This window comes from Hyperolius riggenbachi, chromosome 9 (assembly GCF_040937935.1).
Source record: "Hyperolius riggenbachi isolate aHypRig1 chromosome 9, aHypRig1.pri, whole genome shotgun sequence".
Classification (NCBI taxonomy): Eukaryota; Metazoa; Chordata; class Amphibia; order Anura; family Hyperoliidae; genus Hyperolius; species Hyperolius riggenbachi.
In genome coordinates this window covers 75,137,986-75,159,055 of record NC_090654.1, presented here as the reverse complement: position 1 = coordinate 75,159,055, position 21,070 = coordinate 75,137,986, and the positions used below count along the sequence as shown (strand labels likewise).

General features: G+C 48.2%; 2 protein-coding genes across 4 annotated transcripts in view; both read left to right on the top strand.

Annotated features, from left to right (window-relative positions):
- CHST13 (carbohydrate sulfotransferase 13) overlaps nucleotides 1-21,070 on the top strand; it is an 841,732-nt gene that overhangs the window by 577,306 nt on the left and 243,356 nt on the right. The gene's annotated exons all lie outside the window — the stretch shown is intronic.
- LOC137531637 (CUGBP Elav-like family member 3-A) overlaps nucleotides 18,247-21,070 on the top strand; it is a 131,722-nt gene continuing 128,898 nt past the window's right edge. For all 3 annotated transcript variants that reach the window (XM_068251578.1, XM_068251576.1, XM_068251577.1), the window contains exon 1: nucleotides 18,247-18,390. In XM_068251578.1, coding sequence (XP_068107679.1) covers nucleotides 18,334-18,390 — 57 coding nt within the window. In that variant the 5' untranslated portion in view covers nucleotides 18,247-18,333. The remainder of the gene's footprint in view (nucleotides 18,391-21,070) is intronic.

The following is a 21,070-nucleotide window of genomic DNA, read 5'->3' as shown; positions in this document are numbered from 1 at the left end:
TGCCGTATGCGAATTCTGATGGCTCTGCCATGCGGATTTTTCACGCGGACGAAAACGCTCAGAAATCCTGACAAGTGGAAACAGTCCCATCCACTTGTATTGGCTAAGCGAATTCGCATGCGGCAAACGCATGCGAATTCGCGATAGTGGAAATGGGCCCTAAATGGACTGTTCAGCAAAGTCAAGCAGAATGTGTAGAAATGTTAGAAATGGCACCTGAAACGATCACAAAGATTTCAGGCAACAAATTTTACATTTGTGCCCATAGTTTAAAATTCTATACTGTTCACAGGGCTTGCAGATGCTAGTATTATTAAATGGGGCTAAAATAAGTTTTACATGTGAATTGAATTACTACAGTCAATTTTAAAACGGTGTTCTTGAGATGAAAAAAATAAAAGCATTTATATTTGCCTGGGGCTTCCTTCAGCCCCGTTTAGGCCTTTGGCGCCTTTGCCATCCTCATGGGCCGCTCCGATCGTCTGCAGAGCATCAGCACAGAAGCCAGGCAATTGGCATAGTTTTCAATATTCAACATGTACACACAGAACGGGGTTTTTTCATGAACCAAAGGTCTCTTTTTATTCTCCAAAAGTTCAGTGTAGTTTATCCACACTGGGACGGCGTTTGGGCTGATCTTTCTTCACTTCTTTCAGATTGCGTTGGTGGTCTTTTTACGTCCTGGAACGGGGATGTGTTATTTATGATGTGCCTTTGAGGAAGCGGCTTATGGCCGCGAAACACGTGTCAGGCATTTTTATGTGAAGTGATGGTCTGATGTTGTATCTACATTTATCACCAACTTTCTGAAGAAAAAACTTTTGGAGAATAAAAAGAGAACTTTGGTTTATGAAAAAAAACCCGTTCTGTGTGTACATGTTGAATACTGAAGATAATCTGTAGGGGTGGAACCACGCTACTTTTTTATCCTTGGCAGTAATTGGCATAGTTTATTAGAGAATGGAGATGGCAGCCTCTATATTCTTCTCCCTTTAAGTATAATGTCCTCTTATGCCCTGTTTGCACTAAATACGAATTTCCCTGTTTTTGTTCAAAAAGTGGAATCACATATTGCCTAACGGCAATATATCTTCTATGTATCTTTTACACTAAATCAGTGAAAACTGACAGCCTGCAGCATTCTTTTCAGACATCACGATTGCCGATGGTACCACATGCCGTTCAATGGATTCAGAAAAGCCGACGCAAAAATGGCACATTTATCCTTGAATGCATTGGTAAAAAATTAGAAAAAAAAAAAAAACCTTTGAACAGTAATTTCACAAAAATTAGGACTTATTATTATTTCTCCAAGAAACCATTATCTACTCTTATATTTTAGTGTGACGGACATGGGCGTCCGCACATATGGCAAAACCGGGCATCTGCCCGAGCCTGGCCGCCCGCTGCCCCCCCCTGGCCGCGTGCCCGTGCAGCCAGCAGGAGGGGAACACGCAGAGAAGAGAGAGAGCGCTATGGGCACAGTGGGGAAGGGCGGACGTCTCCCCCCCCCTTCCCTCACCTTAGGGGTCTCTCTCTCCCTCGCTGTCCCCTCCGGAATGAAGTGTGCAGCGGCTGGCAGCGGTGGGCGGAACTTACCTCCTCTCGCTCCTGCGCCGGAAGTTCTGGTGCCGCACTCTGGTCTGGATCAGGCCAGAGTAGCGGCTAATCCATCCGGCGCGTGCGACGAGAGGAGGTAAGTTCCGCCCACCGCTGCCAGCCGCTGCACACTTCATTCCGGACTCCGGAGGGGAGAGCGAGAGAGGGAGGGAGAGCCCCCTAAGGTGAGTGCCCATAGCTCTCCCTCTTCTCTCCGCTGCTCCCCTCCTCCTGCACACATGGCCACTTTTTCTGGGGACATATCCCCCTGGCTACATATACCGGGACATATACCCCTGCCTACATATACTGGGACATATACCCCTGCCTACATATACTGGGACATATACCCCTGCCTACATATACTGTCTGGGACATATACCCCTGCCTACATATACTGTCTGGGACATATACCCCTGCCTACATATACTGTCTGGGACATATACCCCTGCCTACATATACTGGGACATATACCCCTGCCTACATATACCCCTGCCTACATATACTGTCTGGGACATATACCCCTGCCTACATATACTGTCTGGGACATATACCCCTGCCTACATATACTGGGACATATACCCCTGCCTACATATACTGGGACATATACCCCTGCCTACATATACTGTCTGGGACATATACCCCTGCCTACATATACTGTCTGGGACATATACCCCTGCCTACATATACTGTCTGGGACATATACCCCTGCCTACATATACTGTCTGGGACATATACCCCTGCCTACATATACCCCTGCCTACATATACTGTCTGGGACATATACCCCTGCCTACATATACTGGGACATATACCCCTGCCTACATATACTGGGACATATACCCCTGCCTACATATACTGGGACATATACACCTGCCTACATATACTGGGACATATACCCCCGCCTACATATACTGGGACATATACCCCTGGCTACATATACTGGGACATATACCCCTGCCTACATATACTGGGACATATCCCCCTGGCTACATATACTGGGACATATACCCCCTGCCTACATATACTGGGACATATACCCTTGCCTACATATACTGGGCACATATACCCCTGGCTACCTGTTCTGGGGACATCTCTACCCCTGGCTACCAGTTCTGGGGACATCTATACCGCTGGCCACCTATTCTGGGGACACCTATAGACCTGGGGCTACCTATTTTTGGGGAACCACTGCTGTCAGATTGAGTGTATTTTGGGGAACTGCTGCCAGGTGAGAGGTGTCTACATATTAAGGGGGCATTCTGCCTATTTATGTGAAAAGCTGTCTATTTATGTGCCTCATGACTGCTGAATTTGTCTTGTTGCGGGCCTCATGGTTACTGACTTTGTCTTGTTGGGGGCCTCATGATTTGTTGGGGGCCTCAAGATTGCTGAATTTGTCTTGTTGGGGGCCTCATGATTGCTGAATTTGTCTTGTTGGGGGCCTCATGATTGCTGAATTTGTCTTGTTGGGGGCCTCATGATTGCTGAGTTGGTCATGTTGGGGGCCTCATGATTGCTGAATTTGTCTTGATGGGGGGGGGGCCTCATGATTGCTGAATTTGTCTTGTTGGGGGTCACATGATTGCTAACTGCGAGACTATGGAAAAAGCTGAATCATCATCATATGAGACAATAGCATTAAACCTACTTTTTCTGCTTTTTAAAACAGAAAATGAAACTGGGAGGTTCTAAAAAAAATGAATAATTTTTTTCAGGAGTACGATGGATGAAATTGTTTATCTTCACAGTTTATTTTCAACTTAATTTTCCATAATGTTCATGTATGAGTTAAAACGTTTGTATTTAGTTTAAATTGCTGTTGGCACTTTGTGATAGTAAAGTGACTTTGCAGTTTGGACACTCGACCTCCAAAAGGTTCGCCACCACTGTCCTAATCTAATGTCCCACCATTGCTTAGTTCATGTAAACTTGTCTCCACCCACGACCACACCCACATTCTGGTTCATGACCACACCCATTTTTCGGCGCGGCGCGCTACGCGCGCCGCATGACGTAGCTCCATTTTTAGCGCGCCACACAACACCAGCCCAAATTTTTAACTCCCCACTTTTTGCCCCCCCCTGGAAAATTTTCTGCGGACGCCCATGGTGACGGACAACAAGCCTCTTATCTTTGCTAAGAGGACTAATATAACCTGCTCTGTAACTCTACCGATGTAGGATCTCTGGAAATCATTCAAGGTCCAACACTGCCCCCCAGCTGTGGAAATTCAGAACAGCAGCAGGAACAGATCCAGCTATTCAATCCCAGAATTGGTCATAAAAAGGATTACAGATTGCCCAGCACAGCTGATGGTGAACCAGAACTTGTCTCCCAGGAGTGTGTATTGGGCTACAAAGGACCAAAAAGCCTCCTTACTGAAATGTTATGCAAAACAAACATTTGCCTTCTTAAAACAGAAGGTATTTGCGATTATTCAGGTTGGTGTGTGCTTCTGAAGTGTCCCACAATTCATCACTGCTGAACATGCAAATCATCCTTTGTTTTCCCTGATAGCTAAACAAACCTCCAGAACCGCTGGAATGCAATGATGTGTCAGCTTGTTTATTGTACAAAGCCACAATAATCCAACATTAAAGCCTTATACAAATGTATGAGGTACAGTGGCTTGCAAAAGTATTCGGCTCCCTTGAAGTTTTCCACATTTTGTCACATTACTGCCACAAACATGCATCAATTTTATTGGAATTCCATGTGAAAGACCAATACAAAGTGCTGTACACGTGAGAAGTGGAACAAAAATCATACATGATTCCAAACATTTTTTTTTAAACTAAATAACTGCAAAGTGGGGTGTGCGTAATTATTCAGCCCCCTTTTGGTCTGAGTGCAGTCAGTTGCCTATAGACATTGCCTGGTGAGTGCTAATTACTAAATAGAGTGCACCTGTGTGTAAGCTAACATCAGTACAAATACAGCTGCTCTGTGACGGTCTCAGAGGTTGTCTAAGAGAATATTGGGAGCAACAACACCATGAAGTCAAAGAACACACAAGACAGGTCAGGGATAAAGTTATTGAGAAATTTAAAGCAGGCTTAGGCCCCGTTCACACTTGCGTTTCTGTAAAGAACGGACCGGATGACTGGATCTGATCCGGATCCGGTCCGTTTGCATACGTATTCATCAGGTATGAATACGGCTGCGATCCGGATCCGTTTGGTAAAAGAGATAACAAACTATATAATATTGTTGGGGTCTGGGAGGTCAGCAGAAGGTGCACCTGTAGAATCAGGTCCTCCGCTGTGTAGGGCCTCACCTCCACGTCCGACATACTGCCAAACAGCTCCAGCACAAAGTAACTGCTGCTCCACTCCAGAAATGCTGGGCCCATGTGTCCCCATCCAAAATGGCCGCTAGAAACCGCATAGGAAGTGGGGTAGAACGTCAGGTTTTTATAGCCAGTGTGTTCTGTGCTTTCCGTTTCCCATTGGTTTCTATTTCCGATGGTGCAGTCAGGCTCCGGTCCGGGTGCGTCGGCCGGATGATCCGGACCCAAAAAATAGAGCATGTTGGAAAAGTGTCCGGAGTCCGGATCCGATCTGGCTCCGTTCTGTTGGAACGGACGCATGTGAACGGCCGCATAGACTTTGCATTGCTATGCGGAACGTCCGTTCCGTTTGTACAGTATACGGTCCGGATCCGATCAGGCGAATCCAGACAGCGAACGCTAATGTGAACAGGGCCTTAGGCTACAAAAACATTTCCAAAGCCTTGAACATCCCACGGAGCACTGTTCAAGCTATCATTCAGAAATTGAAGAAGTATGGCACAACTGTAAACCTACCAAGACAAGGCCGTCCACCGAAACTCACAGGCTGAACAAGGAGAGCGCTGATCAGAAATGCAGTCAAGAGGTCCATAGTGACGCTGGACGAGCTGCAGAGATCTACAGCTCAGGTGAGGGAATCTGTCCATAGGACAACTATTAGTCGTGCACTGTAGAAAATTGGCCTTTATGAAAGAGTGGCAAGAAGAAAGCCATTGTTGACAGAAAAGCATAAGAAGTCCCATGTGCAGTTTGCCACATGCCATGTGGGGGACACAGCAAGCATGTGGAAGAAGGTGCTCTGGTCAGATGAGACCAAAATGGAACTTTTTGGCCAAAATGCAAAACGCTATGTGTGGCGGAAAACTAACACTGCACATCACTCTGAACACACCATCCCCACTGTCAAATATGGTGGTGGCAGTATCCTGCTCTGGGGGTGCTTCTCTTCAGCAGGGACAGATAAGCTGGTCAGAGTTGATGGGAAGATGGATGGAGCCAAATACAGGGCAATCTTGGAAGAAAACCAGAGGTCTAGTCCTGGGAAAAGAGGTGAGTGGACTCACCTCGAAAACCCCTGCACTGCGCCAAAAATGGGAGTGGTCAATAGAGTTGGGCCGAACCTCCGATTTTAGGTTCGCGAACCGGTTTCGCGAACTTTCGCGTAACGTTCGGTTCGCGTTAAAGTTCGCGAACCGCAATAGACTTCAATGGGGATGCGAACTTTGAAAAAAAAAATTATGCTGGCCACAAAAGTGATGGAAAAGATGTTTCAAGGTGTCTAACACCTGGAGGGGGGCATGGCGGAGTGGGATACACGCCAAAAGTCCCCGGGAAAAATCTGGATTTGACGCAAAGCAGCGTTTTAAGGGCAGAAATCACATTGAATGCTAAATGACAGGCCTAAAGTGCTTTAAAACATCTTGCATGTGTATACATCAATCAGGGAGTGTAATTAAGGTACTGCTTCACACTGACACACCAAACTCACCGTGTAACGCACCGCAAACAGCTGTTTGTGTAGTGACGGCCGTGCTGGACTGGTGCGCATCATGGCGAGAGTGCAGGTTTTGGTGGCTTTACAGCCCATATGGTCGCCTGGCTGATGTAGCTGAATGACAGAACAGTGACTGTCCAGCTGATCAAATTTGGTCTGGCCACAATGAAGCAACGACCTTATTATCTTTTGTGTGCCCCCCGAGACACTCATCTAGGCGCCGGTCATTGCTTCATTGTGATACGCAAGCCCCTTCACCACGGCAAGGTAATGATCACGAAGGGGAATGGGCGCATGTACATGCCTTTTCTTTTGTTGTTGCAGCTGCCCGCAGTGCAGCCAGAAAAATTAGGCAGTCATGTACACGCACCAGAAAAATTACTACAGCGGCCGCTGCTAGCAGCGGCCTAAAAAATTCAGCAATCCGCCTGGAGTCCCGGAACCTGTTGGTGGTGGCGGAGAAGGTAGTCAAGCGGCCTGCAGGCAGACATGCTGAGTGGAGGGACTGGGAGCGACTTAGTCTTCTTGGGGCAGCCCAGGCAGCCAGTCACACGGCGTGCAGGCAGAGATGCTGTGTGTGCGGGGATTGACTTAGTCTTGGGGCGGGCAGCAGCCCTCCTGGATCCATGCCTCATTCATTTTGATAAAGGTGAGGTACTTAACACTTTTGTGACTTAGGCGACTTCTCTTCTCAGTGACAATGCCTCCAGCTGCGTTGAAGGTCCTTTCTGACAGGATGCTTGCGGCAGGGCAGGAGAGAAGTTGGATGGCAAATTGGGACAGCTCTGGCCACAGGTCAAGCCTGCGCACCCAGTAGTTCAAGGGTTCCTCATCGCTGTTCACAGCAGTGTCTACATCCACACTTAAGGCCAGGTAGTCGGCTACCTGCCGTTCCAGGCGTTGGTGGAGGGTGGATCCGGAAGGGCTACGGCGAGGCGTTGGACTAAAGAACGTCCGCATGTCCGACATCACCATGAGATCGCTGGAGCGTCCTGTCTTTGACTGCGTGGACACGGGAGGAGGATTAGTGGCAGTGGTACCTTGCTGGCGTTGTGCTGTCACATCACCCTTAAAGGCATTGTAAAGCATAGTTGACAGCTGGTTCTGCATGTGCTGCATCCTTTCCACCTTCAGGTGAGTTGGTAACAGGTCCGCCACTTTGTGGCTGTACCGAGGGTCTAGTAGTGTGGCCACCCAGTACAGCTCATTCCCCTTGAGGTTTTTTATACGGGGGTCCCTCAACAGGCAGGACAGCATAAAAGACATCTGCACAAAGTCGGATCCAGTACCCTCCATCTCCTCTTGCTCTTCCTCAGTGACGTCACGTAAGTCAACCTCCTCCCCCCAGCCGCGAACAATACCACGGGAAGGTTGAGCAGCACAAGCCCCCTGCGACGCCTGCTGCGGTTGTTCTCCTGCCGCCGTCCCCTCCTCCTCCTCCTCCCCCAAAGAAACACCTTGCTCATCATCCTCTGAGTCTGACTCATCTTCTGCACACGACTTCTCTTCTTCCTCCTCCTCCCCCCTCTGTGCTGCCGCAGGTGTTGAGGAAACAGCTGGGTCTGATGAAAATTGGTCCCATGCCTGTTCCTGCCGTAACGGTTCCTGGTCACGCTCATTCGCAGCTTCATCCGCCACTCTACGCACAGCACGCTCCAAGAAGTAAGCGTAGGGAATTAAGTCGCTGATGGTGCCCTCACTGCGGCTCACCAGGTTGGTCACCTCCTCAAACGGCCGCATGAGCCTGCATGCATTTTTCATCAGTGTCCAGTTGTCGGGCCAGAACATCCCCATCTTCCCAGACTGTTTCATTCTACTGTAGTTGTAGAGGTACTGGGTGACGGCTTTCTTCTGTTCTAGCAGGCGGGAGAACATAAGCAGGGTCGAATTCCAGCGAGTCGTGCTATCGCAAATGAGGCGTCTCACCGGCATGTTGTTTTTCCGCTGAATTTCCGCAAAGCGTGCCATGACTGTGCAAGACCGCCTCAAATGCCCACAGAACTTCCTGGCCTGCTTCAGGACATCCGCTAAGCCAGGGTACTTTGCCACAAATCTTTGAACAACTAGATTCATGACATGTGCCATGCAGGGTATGTGTGTCAGCTTCCCCATATGCAAAGCGGCAAGCAGATTGCTGCCGTTGTCGCACACCACGTTGCCTATCTCCAGGTGGTGCGGGGTCAGCCACTCATCCACCTGTTTCTTAAGAGCAGCCAGGAGAGCTGCTCCAGTGTGACTCTCCGCTTTGAGACAAGACATGTCTAAGATGGCGTGACACCGTCGTACCTGGCATGCAGCATAGGCCCTGCGGAGCTGGGGCTGTGTAGCTGGAGAGGATAACTGCCACTCAGCCGAGGAGGAGGAGGACAGCGAAGAGCATGTAGCAGGAGGAGAGGAGGTGGCAGGAGGCCTGCCTGCAAGCCGTGGAGGTGTCACAATTTGGTCCGCTGCGCCCTGCTTGCCATCGTTCACCACCAGGTTGACCCAATGGGCTGTGTGCGTAATGTAGCGGCCCTGCCCGTGCTTGGCAGACCAGGCATCCGTGGTCAGGTGTACCCTTGACCCAACGCTCTTCGCAAGAGATGACACCACTTGCCTCACAACTTCACGGTGCAGTTGGGGTATGGCCTTTCTCGAAAAATAAGTGCGGCCTGGCATCTTCCGCTGCGGTGTTCCGATGGCCACAAATTTACGGAAGGTAAGAGTCCACCAGCCGGTATGGTAACAGCTGGCGAGCTAACAGTTCCGCCACGCCAGCTGTCAGACGCCGGGCAAGGGGGTGACTGGCCGAAATTGGCTTCTTCCGCTCAAACATTTCCTTCACGGACACCTGACTGCTGCTGTGGGCAGAGGAGCAGGAAGCGCTCAAGGGCAGAGGCGGAGTGGAGGAGAGTGCCTGTGAAGGTGGAAGGGAGAAAGCGGCAGAAGCAGATGATGCACCTGAAGGAGGAAGAGGAGAAGGAGGGTGACTTTTCTTTTGTGTGCTGCTGCTGCTTTTGCTCAGGTGGCCATCCCATTGCTGTTTGTGCCTTTTCTCCAGGTGCCTTCGTAAGGCACTTGTCCCTACGTGAGTGTTGGCCTTTCCACGGCTCAATTTTTGTTGGCAGAGCGAACAGATGGCTTTGGTCCGATCTGAGGCACACACATTAAAAAATGTCCACACCGCTGAGTCACCCTAGGATGTGGGCACTATGGGGACCTCAGCAGCTGATGCTGAAGGGCAAGTTGGCTGGCTGTACATAGGTGGCGATACATGGTGCCGGACACTGCCACCAGCTGTTTCTGACGAAGAGCTGCCCCAGCTTCTTTCAGCAACTTCTCTCCTCCTACTACTCTCTGACTCCCCCTCTGAACTGTCCCCCTCTTCATCTCCTCTATTGGGAACATACAGAGGATCCCTATCATCGTCATCATCGTAATCATCCTGCCCAGCTTCGCTTGCCTCAGACAAATCCAAACATGCACCATCAGTAGGTCCTTCATCCTCCTTACACGTTACATCCATAGTGTTGCCGCGTAACTCAGACATATGAGCTGGTGAAAATTCATCTGGCTGTAACAACAATGGCTGTGCATCAGTGATTTCAACACTAAATAATTCTTGCGAAGTGTCAAATGCAGCGGAAGTGGTGCTAGTAGTAGCGCTGGTGGCTGAGCAAGATGAGGTGTTCTGTGTCGCTAAATACTCAACCACGTCCTGACAATCTTGGGAGGTGATGGGACGTGCCTTCTTCCGAGCACTGTACTGTGGGCCAGGTCCACACGAAATTACATTTACACGACCTCACGCAGACCTGCCGGGTGGCCTTTCTCTGGCTCTGGCACTACCTCTTCCTCTACCTGTTTTGTCCATATCGGGTATGCACGGAGTGGTATATCACACTGCGTGCACTCACGTAGGTAGGTGGGTTCACTTAACTGCACAGGTATGCGCACTGATGCGGTGGGTTCACTGAACAGAACAGGTATACAGTGGCGGGTTCACAGAACAGGTATGCAGTGGCAGGTTCACTGAACAGAACAGGTATGCAGTGGCGGGTTTACTGAACAGTACAGGTATACAGTGGCGGGTTCACTGAACACAACAGGTATGCAGTGACGGGTTCACTGAACAGAACAGGTATACAGTAGCGGGTCCACTGAACAGAACAGGTATACAGTGGCGGGTTCACTGAACACAACAGGTATGCAGTGGCGGGTTCACTGAACAGAACAGGTATACAGTAGCGGGTTCTCTGAACAGTACAGGTATACAGTGGCGGGTTCTCTGAACAGTACAGGTATACAGTGGCGGGTTCACTGAACACAACAGGTATGCAGTGGCGGGTTCACTGAACACAACAGGTATGCAGTGGTGGGTTCACTGAACAGAACAGGTATACAGTAGCGGGTCCACTGAACAGAACAGGTATGCAGTGGCGGGTTCACAAAACAGGTATGCAGTGGCGGGTTCACTGAACAGAACAGGTATACAGTGGCGGGTTCTCTGAACAGTACAGGCATACAGTGGCGGGTTCACTGAACACAACAGGTATGCAGTGGCAGGTTCACTGAACAGAACAGGTATACAGTAGCGGGTCCACTGAACAGTACAGGTATACAGTGGCGGGTTCACAAAACAGGTATGCAGTGGCAGGTTCACTGAACAGAACAGGTATGCAGTGGCGGGTTCACTGAACAGTACAGGTATACAGTGGCGGGTTCACTGAACACAACAGGTATGCAGTGGTGGGTTCACTGAACAGAACAGGTATACAGTAGCGGGTCCACTGAACAGAACAGGTATGCAGTGGCGGGTTCACTGAACACAACAGGTATACAGTGGCGGGTTCACTGAACACAACAGGTATGCAGTGGCGGGTTCACTGAACAGAACAGGTATACAGTGGCAGGTTCACTGAACAGAACAGGTATGCAGTGCGGGTTCACTTAACAGAACAGGTATACAGTGGCGGGTCCACTGAACAGAACAGGTATGCAGTGGCGGGTTCACTGAACAGTACAGGTATACAGTGGTGGGTTCACTGAACAGAACAGGTATACAGTAGCGGGTCCACTGAACAGAACAGGTATGCAGTGGCGGGTTCACTGAACAGTACAGGTATACAGTGGCGGGCTCACAGAACAGGTATGCAGTGGCAGGTTCACTGAACAGAACAGGTATGCAGTGGCAGGTTCACTGAACAGAACAGGCACACAGTGGCGGGTCCACTGAACAGAACAGGTATGCAGTGGCGGGTTCACAGAACAGGTATGCAGTGGCAGGTTCACTGAACACAGCAGGTATGCAGTGGCGGGTTCACTGAACAGGTATACAGTGGCGGGTCCACTGAACAGAACGGGTATGCAATGGCAGGTTCACTGAACACAACAGGTATGCAGTGGTGGGTTCACTGAACAGGTATGCAGTGGTGGGTTCACTGAACAGGTATGCAGTGGTGGGTTCACTGAATAGGTATGCAGTGGTGGGTTCACTGAATAGGTATGCAGTGGTGGGTTCACTGAACAGGTATGCAGTGGCGGGTTCACTGAACAGGTATGCAGTGGCGGGTTCACTGAACAGGTATGCAGTGGCGGGTTCACTGAACAGGTATGCAGTGGTGGGTTCACAGTACAGGTATGCAGTGGTGGGTTCACAGAACAGGTATGCAGTGGTGGGTTCTCTGAACAGATATGCAGTGGTGGGTTCACAGTACAGGTATGCAGTGGTGGGTTCACAGAACGGGTATGCAGCCAGGAACAAGCTAAGCCTAACTAATCTTTCCCTATGAGATACAGTCTGCAGCAGCTCACCCTACTCTCACTAATGCAGGCACACGAGTGACCGTAATGGCCGCCGCTGCCTGCCTTATATAAGGGGGGTGAGGCTCCAGGGGCTAGTGTAGCCTAATTGGCTACACTGGGCCTGCTGACTGTGATGTAGAGGGTCAAAGTTGACCCTCCATGTGCATTATGGGGCGAACTGAACTTCCGCAAAGGTTCGCCTGCGGGACGCGAACGCGAACCACGGAAGTTCGCATGGAACCGTTCGCAGGCGAACCGTTCGGCCCAACTCTACTGGTCAAGCATAATGTGGGCGTGGTCATGGGTGGGGCCAAATATACATGACCTTAGCAGTGATGTAAAAGGTCTGCCGGGGAAGTTTGAGCTCTGCCGTAGTGTATCCCCCCAAAATAGATGTAATCTGACAGCATTTCACCAAAAAGACACATAATCTGGTAGAAGTTCCTCCAAAATACAGATAATATGGCAGTGGTTCCCCCAAAATAGATAATGTGGCAGCAGCAGTTCCCCCAACAGACACATAATTTAGAAAGAAGTTCCCCAAAATACGCGAAACCTGGCAGCGGATCACCCAAAATACACATAACACCCAAAATACATATAATCTGGCAGCAGTGGTCCCCCAAACATACACAACCTGGCAGCAGTTCCCCAAAATACGCGTAATCTGGCAGCAGCCGTTCCCCTAATATACACATAATCTGGCAGCTGTTCCCCAAAAATATATAAAAGCGGTTTCACAAAAATGCAGATAATCTGACAGCAGTTCCCCCAAAATAGGTACCCCCAGCATAGGTAGCCAGGTCTATAGGTGTCCCCAGTATAAGTATCCATGAGTATAGTAGTCCCCAGTATATGTAGCCAGAGGTATATGTGCCTAGTATATGTAGCCAGGGGTATATGTCCCCAGTATATGTAGCCAGGGGTATACGTGCCCAATATATGTAGCCAGGGGTATACGTGCCCAGTTTATGTAGAAAGGGGTATACGTGCCCAGTAGATGTAGTCAGGGGTATACGTGCCCAGTAGATGTAGCCAGGGGTATAAGTGCCCAGTATATGTAGCCAGGGGTATACGTGCCCAGTATATGTAGCCAGGGGTATATGTGCCCAGTATACTGTATGTAGTCAGGGGTATATGTGCCCAGTATATGTAGCAAGGGGTATATGTGCCCAGTATATGTAGCCAGGGGTATATGTGCCCAGTATATGTAGCCAGGGGTATACGTCCCAGTAAGTGTAGCCAGGGATATACGTCCCAGTATATGTAGCCAGGGGTATACGTCCCAGTATATGTAGTTAGGGGTATATGTGCCCAGTATATGTAGCCAGGGTTACATGTGCCCAGTATATGTAGCCAGGGGTGAATGTGCCCAGTATATGTAGTCAGGGATATATGTGCCCAGTATATGTAGTCAGGGGTATATTTGCCCAGAATAGGTAGTTCGGTGTCCCCCAGCAGGAGGGGAGCAGCGCAGTGGAAGGAGAGCTGTGAGCAGCGGAGGAGAAGGGGGCCATCTCCCCCCCCCCCCTTCCCTCACCTTAGGGTGCTCTCCATCCCTTGCTCTCCCCTTCAGAACTAAAGTGCGGGCAGCCGGCAGGACTTACCTCTCCTCGTTAGGCGCGAGTACTCCACTGCCGCTAGTCTGGTCTGGTCTAGACCAGAGCAGCGGCATGCAGATCTGGCTCCGGAACAAGGAGAGGTAAGTCCTGCCGGCTGCCCGCACATTAGTTCTGGAGGGGAGAGCGAGGGATGGAGAGCACCCTAAGGTGAGGGAAGGGGTGGGGGAGATGGCCCCCCTTCTCCACCGCTGCTCACAGCTATCCTTCCACTGCGCTGATCCCCTCCACAAATGCCAGGGTGGACGGCATCCATGCTCTGGAAAAAGTAAGTGGACGTCGTCCACCCGCGTCCACGCGACCCTTGACCCCTGAAGAACACTACTTGGAGTCTGCAAAAGACTTGAGACTGGGGCGGAGGTTCACCTTCCAGCAGGACAACGACCCTAAACATAAAGCCAGGGCAACAATGGAATGGTTTAAAACAAAACCTATCCATGTGTTAGAATGGCCCAGTCAAAGTCCAGATCTAAATCCAATTGAGAATCCGTGGCAAGATCTGAAAACTGCTGCTCACAAACACTGTCCATCTAATCTGGCTGAGCTGGAGCTGTTTTGCAAAGAAGAATGGGCAAGGATTTTAGTCTCTAGATGTGCAAAGCTGGTAGAGACATACCCTAAAAGACTGACAGCTTTAATTGCAGCAAAAGGTGGTTCTACAAAGTATTGACTCAGGGGACTGAATAATTACGCACACCCCACTTTGCAGTTATTTATTTTTAAAAAATGTTTGGAATCATGTATGATTTTTGTTCCACTTCTCACGTGTACACCACTTTGTATTGGTCTTTTACGTGGAATTCCAATAAAATTGATTCATGTTTGTGGCAGTAATGTGACAAAATGTGGAAAACTTGAAGGGGGCCAAAAACTTTTGCAAGCCACTGTATGTTGCCCGCCAGGGATTGCAAATCAAATCTTTGGGTGACATTGCAGGACCGAGGCTATACAGACACGTCGCAGGCTAGCAGCATCTTCTGTTGCTATGCGGGGGGAGGAGGGCTGACTGAGCCGTAAGGGAGGTGACATCATGTGATGGGAGAGGTGAGAGCAATGCTCTTGGCCAGCGCCGGGCTGATTGCTGGCCGAGGCATGGGGGGCTGCTGTACATACACTAGATTTTCAGCAAATGGGGTCATTACTCCCCGCTTTGGCCAAGTAATGGCATCTGTACAGGTGCCCACTAATGATACAATTTTCAGCAAAGGATCACCCGAGCAATCATTTGAAGTTCTGCCCCTGCATGATCTGTTTGCGTTTGCTGGAGTGACTATGAGAAAAGTTAACTCAAACAAAGGTGTCAAGAAGTGCTCTGAAAGCCTGTGCTGCAGGAAGTAGCTGGTAAAGAGGCTCCTGTTCCCATACTAATTTGACATAAGCTGGTCATGCAGCTTAACGTGAATCCGAGTAGAGAGGTATATGGAGGCTGCCATATTAATCTCCTTTTAAGCAATAGCAGTTGCCTGGCTGTCCTGCATGCTCCTCTGCCTCCCAATACGTTCAGCCATAGACCCTGAACAAGCATATATAGATCAGGTGTTTTGACAATATTGTCAGAACTGAGACCCTACTGCAGCCAGAGGGATCAGCAGGGCTGCCAGGCAAATAAATATGACATCCCCCTTATCACTTTCACCTCGGGTTCTCTGTGCTACGAAGTGTCTGCACCAGGCTGGGAAAATAATAAAGTACCTGGAGTTGGAGGTTTGGCCTTAGGACAGTTATTACCCTATGTGATGGGGTAGCCACAGTCTACATCTATTCTTGTCCTGATATGCTGGAGACAGATGTAGATTGTATTACATCTAATAAACCCCCTCAGTCAGGAGTTTATTAAACCAGCATTCTGGACTTTGGCCTCCCTGGGATTCCAAACGCATCAGAAGTTAATTTGTTTTTATTTCTTTACTGCAGTTAAATAATTAACCTGAAAGTGACCCCAATCACAGTGGGACAATCAGCCAGCATTGTAGGGAAATCTGATTAGAGACAGATGTTGGTGATGCAGTAAAGGGAAGTACAGTGTGACAGCGGTGATGTCACAGGCGCCTCGTTAACTTCAGGAACAATGCCGCCAGGCAGGATTTATATGGAAGAGGAAAACATAACATATTCCCATTAAAACTGCAACCTGTCTAAGGCTTTGTATGTACTACAGGCATGCAGGATCTTCTGTGCATTTACATATAGCGTGATCACAGCCCACTCACCGCAGAGCAGAGCCCACCACAATCACCTCTGCTGTGCATTTTAAAAATGTGATGTGAATGGCGCCACTGAAGGGCACAGGATCAGCTCTCATATAGAGAATGCTCCTTATTGAAATACAGTATGTATGAGGCTCGGCGTTGCCCATTTTTATGGATAGCAAAATGGACATGTTGACGGATTCTAGGTTATTAACCCATTAGCAGCTTCAATAGAGTCTTGTTTGAGAGAAGTGCACTGCTTTTGACCTCAGTAGGGAGAACTCCTTGTGCTGTAAATTCTTGAAATGCTTAGATCTCTCTCTACTAGCAGAAAATATAGAAACTGAAAGCAGATGTCCTCTGTTATTGTCTCACACTGCCCCCTAGTGATACGTGGCCATAAATACACATTACAGCAGTACTAATTAGAAGCAGGGAAATGTAACAAATAAGAAATTAAAAAAAATGTGCTAAACTAAATTGGCGTGGAGCACTTGAAGGAGCGTGGAGGACTCTTAAGTCCTAACCTACACAACTTTTCCAGCAGATGCGTTTCCCACAGAAGTCTACGATGGAAACGCATCTGGCTTTCTGTCCTCCTCAGAATTAAATGGAAACTGCTCTGCCTGGCATACAAATCCATCCCCCATACCTCCACTTTGTGCATCTTGGATCTCATACAGGGAAACTCACCAACCCGCTCTCTCCTCTCCTTTAACATTCTACAGATTTCCATCCCTTTCATCACTTGCTCATTTGCAAGGCTCCAGGACTTCTCCAGAGCAGCCCCTACTCTATGGAAACACACACACACACACACACACACACACTTTCAACTCATTGAAGCAGGCCTTAACCACTTAAAGGGGAACTGAAGAGAGAGGTATATGGAGGCTGTCATGTTTATTTCCTTTTAGACAATACCAGTTGCCTGGCAGCCCTGCTGATCCTCTGCCTCTAATACTATTAGCCATAGCCCCTGAACACACATGCAGCAGATCAGGTGTTTCAGTGGTTCAGACTTATAAGTCTGATCTGACAAGACTAGCTGCATGCTTGTTTCTGGTTTTAATCAGATACTACTGCAGAGAAATAGACCAGCAGGGCTGCCAGGCAACTGGTATTGATTAAAAGGAAATAAACATGACAGCCTCCATATACCTCTCTCTTCAGTTCCCCTTTAAGCCTATCTGGATGAATATGTTCGTCCAGATAGGCTTTGCTGCTGTCAGTGTGTGGTGCGTGCGATCGTGCACGCTCCTGCCGTTAGCACCCCCAATCAATGAATGGGAATATAATTCCCATTCATCGATCTAAGTCCCCCGCAGAAATCAGAGACCGCGGTATTTCTGCAAAAATAAAAGTTCTCCGTCCTCTTTCTACTTCCTGGAAGCGTACACTTCCAGGACTTTTTGGACTGTAGTAAACTACACCCACGTGTATGCTTTAATAATTAAATACATTGCATTACATTTAAAAATTAGCTGTTTACTTCCCACACTAAAAATTACCCAAATAATTTTTTTTATAAAAAAAAAAAAGTTACAATTAAAAAAAAAAAAAAAAACATACCTAAGGGTCTGAACGTTTTAAATATGCATGTCAAGAGAGTATGTTAATATATTTTTTTTAATTATAGGATTGTAAATAGTGATGGACGCAAATTAAAAAATAAAATATTGGCGCCATAAATTGTTATAGGGACATAATTTAAGCGGTGTAATAATAACTGCGACAAATGGGCAAATAAAATCCATGGGTTTTAATTACGGTAGCGTGTATTAATGTATAACCATAATGGCCAAAAACTGAGAAATAATGAATTTTTTCCATTTCTTTCTTAATCTTCCTGTTAAAATGGATTTAGAATAAAATTATTCTTAGAAAAATGTACCCTCCAAAGAAAGCCTAATGGTGGCGGAGAAAACAAGATGAGATCATTTCAGTGTGATAAGTAGTGATAAAGTTATTGGCGAATGAATGGGAGGTGAAAGTTGCTCAGATGCAAAAAATAAACAACCCTGTGGGCTTAAGTGGTTAAAGAAGATCTGTCGCGAAAATCTTAAAATTTAAAACACATACAAGAAGTACATTTCTCCCAGAGTAAAATAAGCCATAAATCACTTTTCTCCTATGCTCCTGTCACTTACAATAAGAAGTAGCCCATCTTCTCATAGGGGGGTTCTCAGGGTTTTCTTTATTTTTAAAAGCACTTAGTGAATGGCAGTGAATGGCAGTTGCTCAGTCCAACTGCCAAAATAGTGTACAGTGAGCAGGGAGGCTGGGCAGCATCTTTGTATAAATCTTTTTCAGGGAATGTCTTTATAACGAATAAAGGCCATGCTGAGAATCACCAATGGAGAGATGGACTAGCCCAAAACCTGTCGGTAATGTCAGATTTCTTCTACTTACTGTAAGTGACGGCAATATAGGAGATAAGTAATTTATGGCTCATTTTACTCTGGGAGAAATGTACTTCTTATTTGTATGTGTTTTAAATTTTAAGATTTTCGCGACTGTTCCTCTTTAAAGACCCTATTCACCATTACTTACCATAGCTCCATCCCCACAACCCTTATGTGACCCTCTCCCCCACCCCTTAGAATAGTAGAAGCAGTAAAGTGTTGTACACCCCTTAGAATGTAAGCCTATTTGGAAGGGCCCTCCTCCCCATGTGCTCTTCTCCGCCACCATGTTGTTAGGAATTATGGTGTTACCTCTGCAGCGGAGAGCGGCACGGCCGCTGCTCCCGCGTCTGACGTCACGGCGGATTCCGCCGCGTCCTCTCGCTCATCTCCTTCCGGCACAACAGGTCACTCCAGGGTGCATCAGGCCAGAGTAGCGCACGCGTGTACCCGGAGACAGGACCTTTATGCATTGAGGAGGCGGGTCAGCTGACAGCAGTGGTCTGACTCTCGCCACTGATTCGCTGGGCGGGACCTTTTGGTATGATCATCTGTATTTAAGCCCTGGGCTGTCAGTGGCTCGTTGTCTGCTGTTGCTGAAACTTTGCAGTGAAAGCTCTCAGACCTTAGTCAGATCCGTGTGTCTTTGATCCGGCAGGACCCCGGGGATTCACACTTGGCTTAGGAAAAACATGTTATTGTATATTGATTATTTGTGTATGACTCTTTGCCTGAACCTTTGATTACTCTCTCTGCCTCTCGATTCTGTACCTTGCCATTCTGATCTGCTGCCGACCTCGGCCCGACCTCCACTCTGATTAAAGCCTCCTGATTCTGTACTTTCACCCATCTTATTTGTTGCCGACCTCTGCCTGTTTCCTTACTACGAGTTTGCCTGACGTTACTGTACCGCTGCCTGACCGACCCGTTACCGCCATTGCCTGTACGACCTCTCTGAATTTAGTGATAGTCCCCATCGTTAAGGGCTATCACATAGGAGTACTCCTGTGTTACTGTGCACTAACACGTGTGATCACACTCTGAATAAAATACTGACTACTGTACTGATTGATCTCACTCTGATCATTATATATATCACTGATCATTACACATATGGACTCAATGACTCATCTGCTATATTTATCCCTACATTGTTACGTCACTATTTTGTGTACCATTGAATGCTATAATGTCTCTGTGTAAAGAATTTTAATGCTGTAATGCACTTTCTAAATAAAGTTTAATAGCAATCTGCTCCAAATGAATCACAACACGAACACTGGCAATCCAGAGCAGGAGACTTGGGCGCAGCCCAATAGGAATTACGGCTATAGCAGCGCACAGGGAGTAACTTCAGCGCCGTCACTCTTCAGCGAAGTTACTCTTACAACACTGTAATGCAGCCGCCAGTAATAGCTGGAAGCCGAGTTACATCATTCCCCACTATCCACGTGGACCTAGAAGGGGAATAGTAATTAACATCTCCGGGAACTTGTGCAGCAGCAGGATAAGCCATACCAAGTCTCCCAGTGGCGGTTCCTCTCGTACGCTCACAACAGACCCTGAGGCGGATAATGCACTGTCTGTTGCGGCTGATTAGTTAAAGATACACTCATTTGTGGACCGAACCTGAAACGTGTACTTTGCATACCCATACACTATGCAATTAGTGGTAGATCAAGTATACAATATGCGTCCAAGAGAATTCGGCGCTGGGAGACTTGGGCGCAGGATACAGCCGGTATGTTCCCGGCAGCGTTAAATACTATTCCCCCTCTAGGTCCACGTGGATAGAGGGAAATGATGTAATTCGGCTTCCAGCTATTGCTGGCGGATGAATTACAGTGTTTTAAAAATAAGTTCAGCTCCGTCTTCTGACGGCACTGAAGTTACTCCCTGTGCACCGCTATAGCTGTAGTTCCTATTACGGTCTATGGTGGCGCTGGCTGCGCCCAAGTCTCCTGCGCTGCATTTGCAGTGTTCGATACAATACAATCTTCTAGATATCAACTATATATCTCTGCTTCCACAGTCATGAACTTCTGTTACCCACCACCACCCGCATTCCCGCCGCTATCCACCACAGCGATTGCACAAAGAACTGACATGCTCATTCTATCTTGGACTGGTATATTGACGGAAGTAAGAATAAAAATAGTTTCAATAGATTTTCATTAGATTTGATGAATAGAATCGATTGAAAATATCGACTAGTGTAAGGGCACCTTTAGCACAACACAAATGCAATGTGCAAAGTACATTCTTATTGCAGTTGAAGTACAGTTGCAGCTTTCTGGTTGCAGTGGAGTTGCAGTTTTCTGGTTGCAGTACAGTTGCAGCTTTTTGGTTGCAGTGGAGTTACAGTTTTCTGGTTGCAGTGGAGTTGCAGTTTTCTGGTTGCAGTGGAGTTGCAGTTTTCTGGTTGCAGTGGCCATGGCCGTTTCTACCCCCGTGCGGGGCGTGCCGCCGCCCGGGGCGCTGCTGGGAGGGGGGCGCTGTGATGGAGGGGGGAGCCGCGGGGAGGGCAGCCCGACCTCTCCCTCCCTCTCCCTGGGCCGCCCTCCATGCGATCCCCCCTCGGACGAAGTGCAGAGTAATGCGCCGGGAAGCGCTATAGAAAACTACTCACCTCGCTGGCTCCAAGCGCTGCTCTCTCGCCGCCAGTCTCATCTCTGCCTACACGCTGAT